The sequence below is a fragment of the Electrophorus electricus genome, chromosome 26 (assembly GCF_041902795.1).
Source record: "Electrophorus electricus isolate QZ-2024a chromosome 26, ASM4190279v1, whole genome shotgun sequence".
In the NCBI taxonomy this organism is placed as follows: Eukaryota; Metazoa; Chordata; class Actinopteri; order Gymnotiformes; family Gymnotidae; genus Electrophorus; species Electrophorus electricus.
The window spans coordinates 12,562,590-12,580,186 of record NC_137522.1 but is presented as its reverse complement, the minus strand read 5'-3'; the positions used below and the strand labels follow the sequence as shown (position 1 = coordinate 12,580,186).

The 17,597-nt window shown below is 43.7% G+C and overlaps 1 protein-coding gene across 25 annotated transcripts in view; it reads right to left on the bottom strand.

Moving 5' to 3' along the window:
• patj (PATJ crumbs cell polarity complex component) overlaps positions 1 to 17,597 on the bottom strand; it is a 90,219-nt gene that overhangs the window by 32,373 nt on the left and 40,249 nt on the right. For 23 of the 25 annotated variants that reach the window (XR_014120147.1, XR_014120152.1, XR_014120149.1 and 20 more), the window contains 6 exons: positions 17,431 to 17,505; positions 17,178 to 17,249; positions 16,698 to 16,875; positions 16,379 to 16,489; positions 14,673 to 14,732; positions 12,205 to 12,301 (listed from right to left, as the gene is read on the bottom strand). Coding sequence is in view for 16 of the 25 variants with exons in the window: in XM_081708551.1 (XP_081564677.1) it covers positions 12,205 to 12,301; positions 14,673 to 14,732; positions 16,379 to 16,489; positions 16,698 to 16,875; positions 17,178 to 17,249; positions 17,431 to 17,505 (593 nt within the window). In the remaining 9 variants the exon portion in view is untranslated. The remainder of the gene's footprint in view (positions 1 to 12,204; positions 12,302 to 14,672; positions 14,733 to 16,378; positions 16,490 to 16,697; positions 16,876 to 17,177; positions 17,250 to 17,430; positions 17,506 to 17,597) is intronic. The other 2 variants (XM_081708549.1, XM_035523401.2) reach the window with 2 other exon arrangements.

Genomic DNA, 17,597 nt, shown 5'->3' with positions numbered 1-17,597 from the left:
AAACTGGGTACATCTGGCTGTGTGGGGGAGGGTGGCAGGGCTAGCTTTATCGCACTGAGCAGGCTCTTATGACCATAACTGCATTGATCAGAGCCATATTCAAATGTACTGGACGGACACAGGACCGGAGCAGCTGCAGAACTAGGACACCCGAGTCAACAGACAACCCCTTATACGACATTCTCATAGAATGCTAGTTCACCTTCTAATGGTTATCCAGGTCCAGTACTTGACATGAATCAGAACATACATCACACGACCTCAGAGTGGGCAACATTTCACCATTTTGCTTTGTGTTCAAATCACAAATTTGCAGGAGTTGTGATTTCATTCTAGAAAAAAACAGGCCAACCCCCTTTCTGGCAGCATCTGTCTTCCACACTGCCACCCTTCAACTATACAGACACGGGGACGGGGTCAGGCAGCCTGCTCACCAGGGACAGACAAGCCACAATGGCCTCTTCCGCAGATCACACATGGCCTCAGCAATATCAGTATATTGCGGTGGTAACAGAAAACTGAGTTAATTTTGTTGTCAGTCAAGTGATAGCCCTGCTCAACCAAAAAAAATGGCTGCAGATTTGTTGAATCAAGACTAAATGTGCATGCTGATATTGTGCCCAAATGTCATTGGCAAATAAATAAATAAATGATTATTAAATCGGTTCACCTTCAAAATTCATAAATGAGGACATGTGCTGTGGTAAGCGATACCTTTAGATCAATATTTGTACCTTGAAAACCTCATTGTATTTGATTTCTAGACAAACTGCGCAGAAAGATGATGCACAAGCAATTACCAAAGAAACAAAATCTTTATGATTATTTTTTGTCACGAAAAGAAGACAAAGCCATCATAACCATGACAACTGCAGAGCAACTCCAGAATCATTAATGACCAAGTCAGGTGTGAAGCTTAGTACGTAGCCCTTCAGGCAGAGATCAGATTGGCTGGCTGGCTGGCTGGCTGGCTGGCTGCTCTGCAGGCTTTGGGCTAGGAACCCAGGCTTCTCCCATGTCCCTTGGCTACTCTTGCAAACCAGAGCAGAGAGATCAGTCAACTGACAAGGGCAGAGGCTGATGAGCTAATCGGCAAAGAAAAAAAAACCAGACAACAAGTGTTAGTGCCATCATTTAGAAGCGTGAAATCAAAGGACTGGACAGCAGCTCAATAGCTATCTAATGCACGGCTGGACAACAGAGACAGCTGTCCAAAATAATTCAATAGAAAAGTCAATAATCCAGAAGCATGAGTCTACACTTGGGTTTGAGGTTAGGGTGGCTTTAGAAACAATGGCTTGGCCGTTTGAGATGAAGAAATGGGCTTGAGAATGTGGCACTGAAGCACAGTGGAAATGTTATTTTTCTTGCTTTGCTTCCTGGCTCACAGCACCTGGAAGCAAGTGTGTACCATAAAAGAGTGGTATTTTTTTTAATATTCAGAGTTAGCCTGTGATAGTGGAACACTGCGTTACAAATGCACAACACTTCATTCAGAAGGAGATGTTAATGCTTTCACATTGCTCTTAATACAAAATATCCATTTAATTTCTTTTACACAAAAATCTTTACATCTGTCAATTTGTCAATACTTTCAGAAATATTTAATGAGAAATAATCAAAAAGGAGTGGTGAGGGAAGGTTCATTATGGAACCCGCACCATGGTATTTCCTGCTGGTGTTCATTAAATGTGCTTTAGGTTTAGATTTACTGTATCAGACTTTGACAACAAAGAGAACAGCAACAACACACTCCTATACAAAAACTGCCCACAACACTCCACAAACACACACACACACAACATTTGAAGACTGTCACCAAATAAGAGCTTCTCACACTGACATTTTATCCAGCGTCAGATCATAGACCACAAACAACGGTATACTGCAAGGAGACGGAACCGAACGGAACAGCACTCCATGGAGAAATGAGCAAGGCTATTCCTGTTTCAGCGTGCATCAGGATTGTGACTGAGACACAAGGAAATCCCCCCGGGGTTCCTCTGGGTGAGGTTACCACAGCTAGTACGGCTGAGTCATTATTACAGACCTGATGTGCCAATCCATTCGGTATGCTCATTCCTTTGAACAAAGAGAGAGTAGAGACCACCAGTTCATCTTGAAAGATCTATGCTGCGTTAGCCAGAATTATTAAATTATGCTAAAATATTGTTGACATAACATGGTAACGGAGCAATCCTTATCCATTTTTAATGTCTTACAACTACAGAAATGCACGCAAAATGTGAGTGTGACAGAGACAGAGAGAATTCTCTAATAGCTCGAAGGAGTAAACAGATCATTATCTGACAAAGGCAGCATCCACATTATTTCCTATATCGGGAAACACTGTGGTCTTCTATGGTAGCTTCACTTTGCATCAGCTGGTGAAGTCCATACACAGTTTAGAGGAAGACATGGTGTGACAGTGTCCTCTCCATAGCCCAGACCCAAACTTCTGGCCCAATCAGGACATGCGGGGAAGAAGAACACAAACAGAGCAGGACAGAGAAAACACAGGTGGGCAGTGGTGGCTCAGTGGGTACTTGACTAGTAATCAGAAGGTTGCCAATCCCTGCCTCACTACTGCCAGGCTGCCACTGTTGGGCCCCTGAGCAATGCCCTTTACCCCCCCAGTTGCTCAAGTTGTGTGCCCTGAGAATTGCCAGCCGCTTTGGACTAAAAGTGTCTGCTAAATGCCATAAATATGTAAAATGTAAATGTAAATTATTCTCCTTGATTGGCTGAATATAAAAATACTTCTGCAAAGACTGAATGCTGTGTTTGTGAATGCCCTGACAAAGAAAGGACACAGAGTATCTAATCATGAGTGAATGGTGGGTGGCTGTACCCCGTAGTGTACTATTTTAAATGAGAGAGAGAGAGAAGCAAAGGATAGACAAATAAAACCAGGTCTAACAGGGTAGCACATAAACCTGATGGGTGTGTGCCATGACTTCTGAAACACCGGCGTAGAAGAGTGAGAAACGATCCCACTCCGTCAACACCTTTCCTCCACCCTCTCTGTCCTCAATATGTCTCCATTAAAGCTCTCCTTCTACACAACCTGATGTGAGAATGTGACAACCATGCTCAGTTTAAAAACACAGCAGTGCATGTGATAATTGGGCAAGCCCCCAACAGAAAGGCAGAGTAAAGCGGAGGGCTCCGGGGCGAATGCCCGAGGCTTAGGTGAGCAGGTCAGGGTCGCTCTACAATAAGCCCTGAGTGAGCACTTGAGATTCACTTTCACTGTTCTGGATTAAGTGGCCTTGACCTGCTTGGTTCAGGAGATGCTGTCCTAAATACACATCTAAGGACCACGGCTCTAGAGAGAGGCGTATTAAACTGGATTCTCACGCTGGCGTGGCGGGAAACAAACACCTGAGTGACCAACACGTCTAATTAGAGGTGTGGGATTGGGATGATTAAACTCAGCAGTAGACCTGTGAAGTGCTGCTGGATAATAGTTGAGCAGAAATGTTGAAGTATACGCTGAAACCCTGTTCAACCACATACCACTAAGAGGCTGTGGGGTTATGTACTCTCCTCTCTGCTACAGAAGGGGGGTAGACAGAGGGATCTTCACAAAGGTTCCTGATTCCAAAGACATTAAGACTGCATGCAGAGTAAGAGTGCACTGACGACTGATTCTGGGTACATACAGTCTAATGGAAATAACAGAGAAACCTCCCTTCCAACAGATGGCAAATTATTCCTTTATTACCTTCCCTGTGCATTTGTGCCAGTAAAAATCAAGTAAAACAAGAATACTGGCAAAACACAAGAGGGCAGCAAGCAGTGCAGGAGGAAAAACAAATATAAATAACAGCATGTCTACCAGCATGTGACTGAGCAAAAGGTCTGACTCACAGCAGGGTCAGCAGAGGGGCTAATATGCTTGTTTCCATATTGGGATCTGATGGTTAAGACTCTCACTCACTCACACACACACACACACACACACACACACACACACACACACACACACACACACACACACACACACACACACACACACACACACACACACACTTCCTTTTGTTTCCCTAAAAATCACACTGACTGTATAAACACCAAAAACAGGGCCACTGAAGAGTTTTTTTGCCTGTGGCTGGAGAGGGTATTGACTAAAACAGGTTACCAGCTCAAAGTGGTGCCAAAGGACAACATTTTTCATATCATTTTATTTGATATATGACAGCGAGAGAGATATCAACAGATGAGAGACAGACAGACACAGAGACAAAAAGGAGGAGGACGACAGAAAACGAGAATCAGAGCAAAGAGCAAGACCAGGAAAAGGAGCCTGTGTGAAGCAGAGTGAGCAGGTGTGTACATGTGTAGTTGAGTGCAGAACGATGGCAGTCAGCATAATCAGTGAAGCCTTCACATGCAGCAGCATCAGTTCCAGCAGGCAGGCAGAGCAGTGGCCATGTGATATTAATGGCACCGAGGAGGGGCTCATTGGCTCAGAACCCTGGCATTTAGAGACCAGCTGTAATTACAGCTGTGTGTGTGTGTGTGTGTGTCTGTCTGTCTGTCTGTCTGTGGGGGGGGAGAGAGCGTGTGTCCAGTCATCGAAAGACAAATGGATGACAGACCATGTAGTTTGGAGATGTGGGAGGAGTTCTTCATTCAGTGGTTGAAAGCATACACAGTGCTATAAAACAGTACTGTGTAACAGAGCATCAGCTATAGGCATAGAACAGTTCAGTTAGAAAACACTTAACTAACCTGAACAGAACAGATTCAACTGCCTAGAAATATATCATAAAAATTTAATTACAAGCTTGTAAAAGCAGGTCTAAAAGCAAGCTGGAAACTTATAGGTTGCTTAATTTAAGTGCATGTTTGGCAGCCTTTTGTGAAAACACAGCACAGAAGACTACACAAAAATTCTTAATATGCAAGGTTATCCACCTTACCTCTGACTCTGTCCAGCGATGACCATCAGACAGCACAAGTGAACGGTCAACCCCCCCCCCCCCCCCCCATTCTTTCCACTTCTCTTACAAGGGTGCTATAAAATGCAGGCTGAGTGACATTCTGTCTGTGTGAAGTTAAGTTACAGTACACAATGTGGAATGCTCCAATTCACCCTGCTACTTCATGACAAGGCAACTCCACTAGCAGAAACTCCCACTCTGAAGAAGACTGTCACTCAAACATCAACCTGCAGAAAATACGGCTCCGCATGACCTGAATTCCCAAATAGTTGCAGCTACACTAAAGCAGGCCACAATGTGGAAGATGGATCATTTTTCTTCTTTTAGTAGACAGGTGACAGCCTCAATGAAGCACAAAGAACGTGCAGACACGAGGAGCGAGTCTACAAACGTTTATTTCAGACAGGGCTCCAGAACTTTGCAAAAATAAATACACAATATAAAAATGCCAAAATGCAAAACGGAACCATTTAAAAGTAGAAGAGATTAGCAAAAAAGTTGGTTTGTCATGCTGAGGACACTCTGTCAACCAGCACCACGACAAGGAGAAGCACCGGGATGCCACACACACACACAATTTAGAGAGTCATCTTATCAAAGGTTAGTGAAGTACAGGCAGAGACAGTCTGCCAGCAAGCCTGACGAATGCCGATTTAAAACAGCTCAGCGCTGGCAGAGTGTCTGAGGGCCACCTCTCACCGCTCTAATGGCAACCCAATGACAGCTGGCAGGGGGAAAAATCCAAACCAAAAAACAAATAAAAAAAAGGTAGAAGGAAGGCAAGACAGACAGTGAGACAGACAGTGAGACAGACAGAGGAAAAAAAAAAACCAAAAAAAAAAAACCCAACCACACACACACACACACACACACACACACACACACTACCAGAACCAAGGCGAGGAAAGGACCCCCAAAACTTGCAATACACGCCACGCGACATAACTTCCCACACTGCCAGCCTACTGAGAGAACAGAGAAAGGAGCAGCAGGGAGATTCTGTAAGAGGGGACAGTAAGTACAGGGAGCATATTAGATGCTCCAGCCTACCCAGGGCCTTTATCTGAATGGTTTACAACATGAAACTTCATAGACATAAATGCCCCAACACCTTAGCCCAGGTGTACGCAACTCCAGCCCTGCAAATCCACCATCCTGCAGAGGTTCGGGCCAGCCTTATTTCAACAACTCTGATGCAGTTAATGAAGACCTTCACTAGCATCCGAAAGTTCCAGCCATGTGTGTTGGAACTGAGCTCTGCAGGGGGTGGATTTCCAAGAGCGGTGCTGGGCAACCTGCCATAGCCCATAAGGCATTCTGCCAAAAACAAACAGAAGCCTTACTTCCACCACAAGAAAACCAAAGGTAACTTTTAAAAGACTAGACCCCATGTGTTCCCATAAACATCTGACCAGTGATGAAAGCATCGATTACTACTCAGGAATCCCTGGCCATACAACAGTCAGCTGCTCTAGCCTGCAAAAGAGAAACACAAATATTATTTCAAAATGATCTTCAAAATTAATTCTAATCATGTTAACACTAACAATGTCCTAAGAGTGCTTTAAGGAAAGAAAAAACCTTCCCAATGTTCCAGAGCTTCACATGTGAAAATCCAGGGCCGCAGATCTAAACTCTGAGCCCAGTTATTTTGCTTTGAATCTGTGTGCTAGGAAAGGAGTCGAGGAGTTTTCAGATGAAGGCTGATATCCAGCCTGCCACTGAACACTCCAATCAACCAGTCCACACATCACAGAGAAGCCCATAGACCTTGCCTTGTCACACACTCGGGGCCCACAACAGGATATGAAGAGGATGAGGTGAAGAAGGGTTGAGGCAGAGGGGCACGAAGGGGGGCAGGAAAGAGGAGGGAGAGACGGAGGAGAAATGCATAGGGGATTTGGAGGGGAGGGGGGTGGGGCAGTCAAACCTGCTGGCAAAATAGATTAACACTGCAATGCACCCTCTTCATTTGAAAAACAGACTCTCGAGGGAGTTTCATTCCTTGCGTTTCTCTCTCACCGACAGTGAAACCTGCTCATGCTGGCTGCATTCTCATTACATCCCTTAATTAAGTGAACTCCAAGAAAGATAGGGAACAGCTCAGTGCCAACTGTGGAACACCATCCATAGCCAAAACAAAGGGGTGGCAGAAAAAGGAATGGAGCCATAAAAAGCTGATGGGCATGACCGACCCTGCTCACCCATACGCAGAAAGGGAGAGACAGACACAGTCTGTGACCAAGTCAAATACCATGACACACCACGTTCTGGTTCTCCAATCCACCTGCATGTCCCAAATAGTAACAAGTGACTTGACCTGCCCAGGTCTTCTAGGACTGAAAGCCAATATGTTCACAAAAACTCAACAATGGAACTGTAGCACTCAATAAAAATCGCTTATTTCTCCTCAAGTGTGTTACAGTAAGAGCCTTCCATAGCTTTTTTTGTCATTACATTTTTTTTTTTTTTTATGATTAAAGCAAAAAGGAATGAACAATGTGCTTAACAGGCTGGAAGAAAGATACCAAACAAAAGAGAAAAAAGTCTCCATTAAAATACGCAACCAGTTGCAACCAGCAGTCAGTAGAGTTTCAACTAGTGCCAGTACCACCAGATGTGGAATGAAGGGGTTTCAGGAATAAATCCAAAATACAGATAGCAGTCACATCAACTGTGATGGCACTGTTTGCGCCGAGAGGCAGCTGAAATCGGAGGCTGCCATTCCTACGGTAGCCTGAGACTGACAACCCATCTGTATGAGAGGGGAGATCTGAGATGGTGATTGGAGTGGCATTCGCTGCTTTTTGGCTCTAGCCCTGCCACTCAGTGAGGCGCACAGTCTAGAGGGGTCTATGGAGGGCCGTTTAGGGTGAAATCAGTGAAACACTTGCACACACGCACACTACTTGCACATTCATGACATTTTCGCATAAATAATCTACTAACGTTTGCGTATGATAACTTACACTTGCATATATACACATGCACATTCATTCACCGGTATGTAAACAGAGATTTGTTTAAGTAAGCTTGCGTGTATGTGTGTAACCGCATGAGTGTAAAACAAATTTTCAGTGCGCCCAGAAGTCATTTCATTGTAACAGAAAGGCAGATATTTAACCTGTGTACAGCACGCTCGTGAAAATAACATGTAGAGCGGTCTGACGTTTGTTTAATTGAAAACAAGCCATATGTCCTTATGGTATAAGAACTCCTGATGAGTTATGGAAATTTGAAAATGAAGATTGCAGGTTAATGGTCAGACAGAGGTAATATTAGAAATAATAAGATTACGTTATCTTGGTAAATACGTGCTACGTTATCTTGGTAAATATTCAGAACGAAGGTCATTGATATCGGGAGTGTATTCTAATAAATCATGGCAAGATAGCTTCTCTGTGAGTAAATATTCAGAACGTATAACATGTAACCTAATGGTATGACGTAGCCATGTCACTACCAGCAGGTCTACAGGCTACACATCTGATCATTTCTAATTCAGTTAACACTGGAACGGTTGAACGTTAAATATCCGAAAATAGTTCTCGGTCGCTACACTGGGAGTGTATTCCAAAATTTGCTTAAAAATTCTCATTAGATAAATTTTTTTTTTTTTATAAAATCAAAATCTTGTTCTAATTGTTTTCTAGTGGTGGGACACCAACATGTTGTCTGGGTCACATCCATAGATCAATTCCAAAAAGTGAAATGTTTCCATGCTAATAAAATCCCAGATCCAAACACAGTAATATGATTCCATGTTACATTGGACAATGGGCACGATCGACAGCAATATTATGAGTTGTACAAAAATGTTGCTGGAACTGCAAGAATATTCTTTCATTGGTGTCGTATAATCAGAATTAGACGCCGACATGACAATATGATTCCTTTATTTAGAGACCTCTCTTCACCTCATATTGATGAGCGTACTGTACACATGTTAAATATCTGCATCCCTGTTGCAATGAAATGACTTCCGGGCGCACTGAAAATTGTTTTACACTCACACGGTTACACACATACATGCAAGCCTAGTCAAACTCTGTTTACACACCAGTGAATGAATGTGCATGTGTGTGTATATGCAAGTGTAAGTAGTAGATTATTTATACGAAAATGTTTCATAGGTATGCGCAAGTAATGTGCATGTGTGCCAAGTTTTTCACCGATTTCACCCTAAACAGCCCTCCACAGGGGTCCACTCAGGTCCTCACACACAAATGCACAGGAGGCAAGATCAACTGTCGATCTACTGCCATAATGTTTCCATGATTATCAAGGAAAGCACTGAAAGTGAGTCATAAATGTGGAGACCTGTGTGGACCTGGGTGACACAAAAAGGAAGCGGTGAAGATGTGCATGCGGACAGTAATGGGAATCCAAAAGGCATGATGGCAGGTTTGCATCAGCACTTCACCTTCTCATTTAATGAATCATCTTCCCGAAGCACCACCACCACCACAAGAAGCAGACACGCACTACTGAGTGCAAACAAATGAAAAAAGAGAGAGAGAAAGAAAGAGTCCATGCAAGAGAGAGGTCAAGTATGAACACTTACTCTGCCAGCCCATGATATCTGCTGCACTGGCCATTATTACATCAAATCAGGGGGGTATATGAGAGAGAGAGAGAGAGAGAGAGAGAGAGGAGAAAAGGAAAGCAGGAATCTCTCTCTCTCTCTAATCTTTCTTTTTCTGTGCTTCTGTCCTGATTGCTCACTCACCTCCACACATTGAGCTCAAAGGACCAAGCAAAGACACTCATGGCACAGATTTAGCACCCTATGTTTTTTATTGTCTGTCAGAAACTGCAGTGTCACAGGCCACAGCGGAGAGCCAGGCTCTGCAGCAGGCAGGCAGGTTCAGGCCAGTGCCACTCAGTGCCGGTAGCTCCCCTCCGCAGGCAGCCAGTGCACGGATGAAGCACCACTGTTCTTTACAGGCATCACAAACCTGCCTTCCTGCTGCAGCAGGTCCAAACTGTTCAGTGTTTTTATATGTTTACAGGTGCTCTGTAACTAACTCTAAAGACACTCTCTTCAATAACCAAAACAAACAAACAAGCAAACAAACAAATAAACAAAATATGCCCCCCAAATACACTGCATGTTGAAACTGGAGGCAAGGCCTGATAAGCAAATGCATACTTGCCATACTACAAAATGTATTAAAATGTGACATATGGAAAGTGGAGCTTCTTTAAAAGCCAGTCAACTGGGTCAGAGCAAAGCCAACAAGCCATCACTACAGCACTCACCCTTACTGTCGTAATTATAATGCATGTCCCTACACTGACAATTAGCGTAAATCATAATGCCAAGCTCTGGCACAGTTTAGAGTAAACAACAGGATGCTGATCTGTGAATAGGGCCTACACTCGAGGCCTAACAGCAATCATGCCAAAGCCTGATCCGAGATCAGCTATCCCTCAGCACTCTACATTGGCCACAATGTAGCAACTCTATAATTCATCAGGCTGACTGATGCAACATTCCAAGATAAATGGCATCACTACAAGACCTCTCACTCAGTATCCACAAACAATAGTGGGCCTTTGCTCCCCTGCTCCAGTTCCCGACCCAGCATTCTCACCACAGACGGCGACAGATGGCAGGATTCTGTCATTCCAAAGTGCACGTACATTTCCAGCTAAAACGCCAGGCCAGCAGAGCGCCCTCAATACACTGCTCCAGACTGGCAAAATGTGCCACATGGAGATTTGGGGGAAATAATTTTTAAGAAACAACAGAAGCACCAGAGCGGAGAGGCAAAGCACAGGTATGAATGCTTTTGGGTGGGCTTATCTCATACTTTAATGACAGGTCGTGTGAAATCGAACAGAAAAACGGAAAGGACAGTCAGCAAAGCCTTTCACTCCAGTGGTCCTACCACAAGACCAACTCTAGGCCAAAAACCCTGTAATCCAGTTGTGACAAGTCTTCACATTTGACTTATTCGACATACATACAGTATATAACTCTTATCTTAATCCAGGCTCTTCAACATGTTTTTTTATGGAAGGATTAGGCAAACTGCTGACCGTTCAGCGCAGCACTTACTCTCTGGGAGGTTTCTGCGGTGGCACTTAAGACTTAACGTGTGCTAACGCACTCAGCGCTGCGGTATGAGGCGATCAGCTTATTGACTGCCATCCCTGCAGCGTCTCTGATCACGTAGGCCTGGGCCAATGACAGTACTGAGAGTTCACTGATAAGACTCAGAGCACCACCTCTAAACTGCCTTATCAGTCACAGAGACTCTGCCAATCACCACCTGCACAGGGGAAGATCCATAGCTCAGTACCAGGATGTGTGTGCACGCATGCGCATCCGCATGCACACACACGTCCATCTGTGTATACAGATCAGAGATCCACAGTTTTGTGAATGCCATAAAATCCATTTGATTTCTAATGCTAAAAATTTAAGAAATTAATCTCCAACTTCTACCAACTTCTCCCATCTGGAAAATATGAGAACATTTTAAAATTCCCCAAAACTAGTCAAACAAACAAGTTCATATATATATACCATAAGTGGTAAATGTACAGTATCTGTAGTGCAGTTCCACAAAGCCTAATATTTCATAGATGTGAAGTTCATAGCTCCGTTCCCTGAGTCCAACAGATGGTATACCAAGGTCAGGAAAGTGGTGGTGTTCCACAGCAACAGTGGAACTAAATCACAGGCAGAGTGCTGGCTTGAAACTCCTTGATACAGAAAGCTTTATACTGAAAGATATGGACTGGTAATAAATGCAGTTGTCAGGGCTAACATACTGCAGAATGGAGCAGTTTTGCCATCTAGGTGCAAGCAAGTTCACTGGGTGAGTACAAAGGCTCACATGCCGCCTGGACCAAAGCCAGTGGAACAGTTCTGGAGAAGCACTCCACACATAAGGAGGCCAAGCTTATATGCCAAAGGAGGGAGGTTCATGGACATGGGAGAGGCATGTGCAATTTGGTGGTGTCAGTGTGTTTTAACAAGCATGAGAAATGCAAACTCAAGTCAGTGCGATCATGAGAACTGAGATGAGGTAGATTACATCTTTCCTGTAATGAAGCACAACATCCAGAAGATGGAGCCCTAACCTTGGACCTGGCCTACGGGGTGATGCAGTCTGAAATGTGCAAGATAGAGAAGTCTATAAAAGAACTTTAGTGGATCGAATGCAGAATCAGCAGATGTTTGAAAAATGTGGGCCAATGTGATGAAATACAAAGACAGAGGAGAGAAGAGAAAGGCACTGACCTGTAGTGTGCTCAGGGTCATCGTCCTGCACCAAGCTTGGAGGCCTGTACGGTGGAGGGAGACGCATAGGAGGAGGGGCACCTCGCGGTCCCGCTTTCTATCTCACACACACGCACACACACGCAAGCCAGTATTAAAACTATGAAGAGCATTGCAGCAAACTCAGGAGAGACACAAAGCCAAGGAAAGACGGAGCTGAGAGAGACTGAGAATAAGAAACAGAGAGAATAAAAGACAGAACATTTTAATCTCAATATTCCACAACACGTTGAACTATCTGATTTCTCTCACACACTGGTACTCACAGCATATATGACATTTTACACATTTGACAGTTGCTCTTACCCAGGCATCTTACAGAGGCAGATGAAGGACTGACTGGTATGGCATAGAGCACTTGGCTGCACAGGGTTTGATCCCCAGTGCCCCATAAGAGAAGCAGCATTGTTACCCACTACACTATACAAATCTTTTTCTCAGAAGGGGTGTAAGGGGACGCCTGGGCTGCATTTACTTATTCTGCAAAGGCTCTAGAGAATCTAATAGAATGCAGATACCAGATTGCAGAAGGAAAGCATATTACAAAGAGATGCTACTAGATCCCATAACCTAAAACCAAGAGATATTGGCTTTCAACCTGCAGTAGGTGTGGCCTCTACAATAAGGCTGAAACTAAAATTAAATGTAAAATATAATTTTGTTAAATTATATTAAATTTGCTTTTTTTTTAAATCATCATTCACATCTCATTGGTACCCATGTCTCTCTACTCATACAGTCAATCAATCCAACTATCCATTCTTCTACCATATGCTGATTCAAGTCACAGCCTAAGTGCACATGCACAGTTTCTCAAGTGTTCAAGTCACCATTGCACTGCTGGAATAAAACCAGGTCATTGGCTGGATATTTATCAGATGACTGCAGTGTTTAATCAGTCTCTGACTGATCTGTTAGCATTAATCAGCCATTAGTGCCTCTTGCTAAAGACCTGTGGAGGAAGTTGCACAGCAGAGAGTAGCCCTCTTAAGAAAGATGAGTACCTGTTTCGACTCAGTAAGCGAAAGGCCCACTTATTCCTGATTAAGAGCTAATGAATATTGCATCAGCCATAGGTGTTCAAGAAGCAGTTAATTTTGGATGCTGTGTTTATATGTGGGTGGGTGTGTGTTTTAAAGCTAGAATCTATTCACAGTCTTCAAGCTAATGTGGCATCCAAACTTAATTTACTTTTGCAAGCTTCCTTCAGGAGTTGAACTGGAAATTACTTTTGACTTTCTCCCTTCTAATTGTTCCAGTTTTGAACCCTTGGTGGATACCGAATCTATTTAACACCTTCCTTCCCCTCCTCCAGTACAGACTGCTCTTCAGATGAAATGTTAATTAAATGTATAGTGACTAATAAGGAGCTCAGATTGTGCTGAATAATCTTATATTCCCACAAGACGAGCAGGATTCAAATAGCTGAAGGAGCAATTAGGACAATTACCCATTTTTTAAAAATAACTGCAAGATAAAACTGTATTAATCAAACAATTTGTCCACTCTGGAGCATTGTCAGAGTAATAGTCCCTGCGGAAATGACACCATTTATATGGAAATGTGCTCATTTTGTCCCTCCACTTTTTCTTCATGTCATTGAGTGCAGATGTAGCGTCCATACTGGCTGGACAGAGAGCCACACTGCCGATTTCTGGGAGAGGAAGTTGGCTTGGCTCAAATTCATGTTAGTCACTTTCTTTTAGTGAATAAGAAAAGGACATTGCCAAGATGAGGCATGATCGTCTGCTGATGTCTCCCAACACGTAAATCAAATCATCCAATTTCTACAGTAAAACTATCAAACGAAGACACTAAGTCTTTATGGGGAGACTAGACGCATTATGATTGGACTAAAGTGTGAATTGGAGGAAAGATGCCTACCTGGAATCTAGGTTATGGGATAATTCTTGTGTGCCAGAGAAAGGCACACAACACTGAAGTTGACAGTACAGCACTGAAACGGACAGTGGCTGCTCTAGGGAACTCACTTAGGCCAAATAAGCACATCCTATTTCTATTCAACAACAAACCAATGCTCATTTACCCACACCAAGTGATTAGGAAAGCCACGATACATGTCACCATTGAAAATGCTCTCTCATCCTGGAGATCTGCCTTCCTTCAGAGTTGCATTTAAGACCCAAATGCAGTGCTGGATTTCAGTGTAACCAAATGTGTAAACAGGACGGAAATGTGCAACAGTAACTAGGATGGAAGACCACTGTGCTATACCAATAAGCCCCCTGTTAGTGAATAGCGGAAGTTGTGCTTGAAGCCATATGTTATTATAGACTGAGTTTAGTGTCACCGATTTACTGGTATTACAGGGAAAATTTATTTTGGCTCAAGAAACCAGATTCCAGATTCAGTAGACAGAAACAGAGAGAAGGAGGAAGACAGAGAGGAAGAAAGAACAGGCTGCTTACCGGCATGCCTTTCCTTTTGGCTTTGTGCTGCCTTATACTGGATGCAGTAACTGAAACAGGCTGCAGAAGCATACACACACCCAGAACCAACACACACACAGTGTGAGCCTTTAGTCAACCTTACAGACTCTGAAGCTACAGCAAGAGGAGCAAGATGAGCAAGATGACCATAACCAATCATCACCCCTTCAAGGGCATGACGCATGCAAAGTGAATAGAGATTGTTTGTTTTCAGTGACATGTGAATTATTTAACATCCTTGCTGTAAGGATAGGACACTTCTCGGCTCTTATTCATGACACCTCACAATTGCACCAACCTTAAAAAGGTACTGTTTCCGAAACAGTGCCAACCTTCTGAGTATGTCATAATATATAAAATCCTCAACACTGCATCTCAAGGTTCTTTTTTTACACTGAAGGAATTCATTCAAGCTCAGGAGGTGATGACATGTTTTAAGCAGAGACCTTCGAGACCAGTCTTGCCCTAGACGCTTAAAGTAGATGAGATCACACACAGCTCCTGGACATCGTCATATGCACATTTGCTGTGCTAGACTGTGCCATTTCATGAGACCACATTTGTGTTTTGCATGAGAGCATACAACAACTATGGAGCCAACCAACACATCTCCAAGAACCTGTATAAATGATGATCATGAAAAACCGACTGGCTTTAGACTGTATGCTGTCCAGCCGAGGTGGAACCTGTTCAGTATTAAAGGATTTGAGTGCTGCTCTAATGTTGCTGACCCTAGTGGTGACATTAAGGACATTATTTAGGATTTGACTCTTCATTACAAGGGCTCCAGGACAGTTCAGAGGACTTCTGTGATGCCTTTGGTAAAATTAGTCAAATTAGGAGCATTTGTCATCTCTGTTATTGACCTCATTATTACTGCATATCTGCTATTTATACTAAGGAAGTCCTGTTTGAGTCTGTACTTGTAACAAGATTAGCTGAAATGTGTGTAATCTATTCTAGCATGGTAAACTGAATGAAGGTTTGACTATCTAGATTTGTGTCTACATGTCTTTGCTGCTGTTGGGCAACTTTCTCTGGCTGGCACTCCTGCATATACAGGGCGCAGGTTGACCAAGCTTACTTTGGGATTCTCCATTAGGGAGGGTCAAAGGGAAACTGAACTAAACTCATACGCTGCACATACCTCACAGACCTGTTTAACTTGCAATTGTTTCTGATTCTGTTCTGATTCTTTACAGCTAAGGTTTGTTTGGCACTGTTATGATTCTTTTGAATGTTTCTGTTGTGTGTGGAAGCAGTTCAGGAGGTGATAACATGTTCTGAGTTGAGACCTCCCAGTCCTCATTCACCCCTTTCTCAATCTCTCAATCTCTCCCTCTCTCCCACTTAGGTGTGACCTCACTCCTTGTTAAGACCGCCCACTTGATGTTACACTAGCACCTGATTCATGAAAAACTGATCTGAAGATACTCCATGCGTGCAAATAAACAATAGGGAATCTCCTGAGTCTTGCTTGCTGGATTTCTAACAATGCTCCAGTTCAAATGCATATAGCTGCTGTTTGCATGGGGTCACTAGAGGTTTGCTGCTTTCATGTCATTAAAAGGTGGGCAGTGAGCTGTAAACTGGGCCCTCACTGAAGCAGGGAGGTTTATAGGCAGAAACACAGGGGGTCGGGGGGTTTTGATGGGTAATTTATAGAGCTTGGTGAGGAGTGGTACCCGAGGAGTGGAGGAGAGACTCTGCACGATGAACACCACAGGACTGGGAGCCGCTTTAATGGCCTGCACTGCCTCCTCATGGCTGGCATTCTGCAGATCCACTTCTGACACCTGGGGATGGGGGATTAAATCAATCTGGGAGCAACGTTTGTTGTCTTTTTGAGTTACTGTTGTATTGTTTGTACTGTTGTATTGTATAACTAATGGTTATACATTTTTGTACCATGATTTGTGCATATGCATGTTATGTGTAGGAGGTATTACTTATGGAACTAACAATTCTACTGGGACTAGCAGATGGTGTGTGTGTGTGGTCCACCTGTAAGATCTTATCTCCGGTTTTGAGTTCGCGTGTACGTCCTGCCGGACCTTCTGGCAGCACTTGTTTAATGAAGATGCCCTTCAGCTCCTCTCCGTTCTTCAGACGCTTTATAACCGTCCTCCCTCCCACAATACTGATACCCAGAGACTCTCCTGGCTCTGGCCACACCTCCACTCTAAAACACACACACACACACCCAATCAAATGTACAGTTTATAGCATACAGCAGAGGTAGTGAATCTGGTCCTTTCAACCTGCTGCTCATTCCAGTTCTTTCTTGTGTTTCAACTCTCAACACAACTAGGCCATCATGGTTTTGCAGTTCATAGCTACCCTGTCCTGATTATGGAGCTGGAATGGATTAAGGGTGTGAGGACTAGACCAAATACTTCTGCTATACAGGCAAAAAAAAAATCATCAACACTTCACACAGAGGGCCACAGTGAGGCAGGGGTCACTGTTAAGGGAGAAACATGCCTGCGTGGGGGACCCCAGTGACTAAAGATGGGCGTTTCCTCTCCCTCTCCTTCCTCTCTCTCTGGCAGATTACTGAGAGTGCACACACACACACACACACACACACACACACACACACACACACACACACACACACCACAATTAAGCCTATAGCAGTGGACATAATCCAACAGCCAGTATTTGTGTCATCACAGAATGGGCACCCGAAGCCCATCATGTAGTTTATAAGGAAGCAACATTCTGCCAACGCTACCCGTGTGCCTCTCTGGTCACAGGGAAACCCTGACTCCTCCTCTTTCTCCGGGCAGAGGACGGCAGCTGTGAAGACCTACGGAGCAAAAGGTAGAGAAATGCAAAACAACACGCATAGCTCCACAACAAAATCAGACATCTTTCAAAAATAAAATAAAAAATAATCCT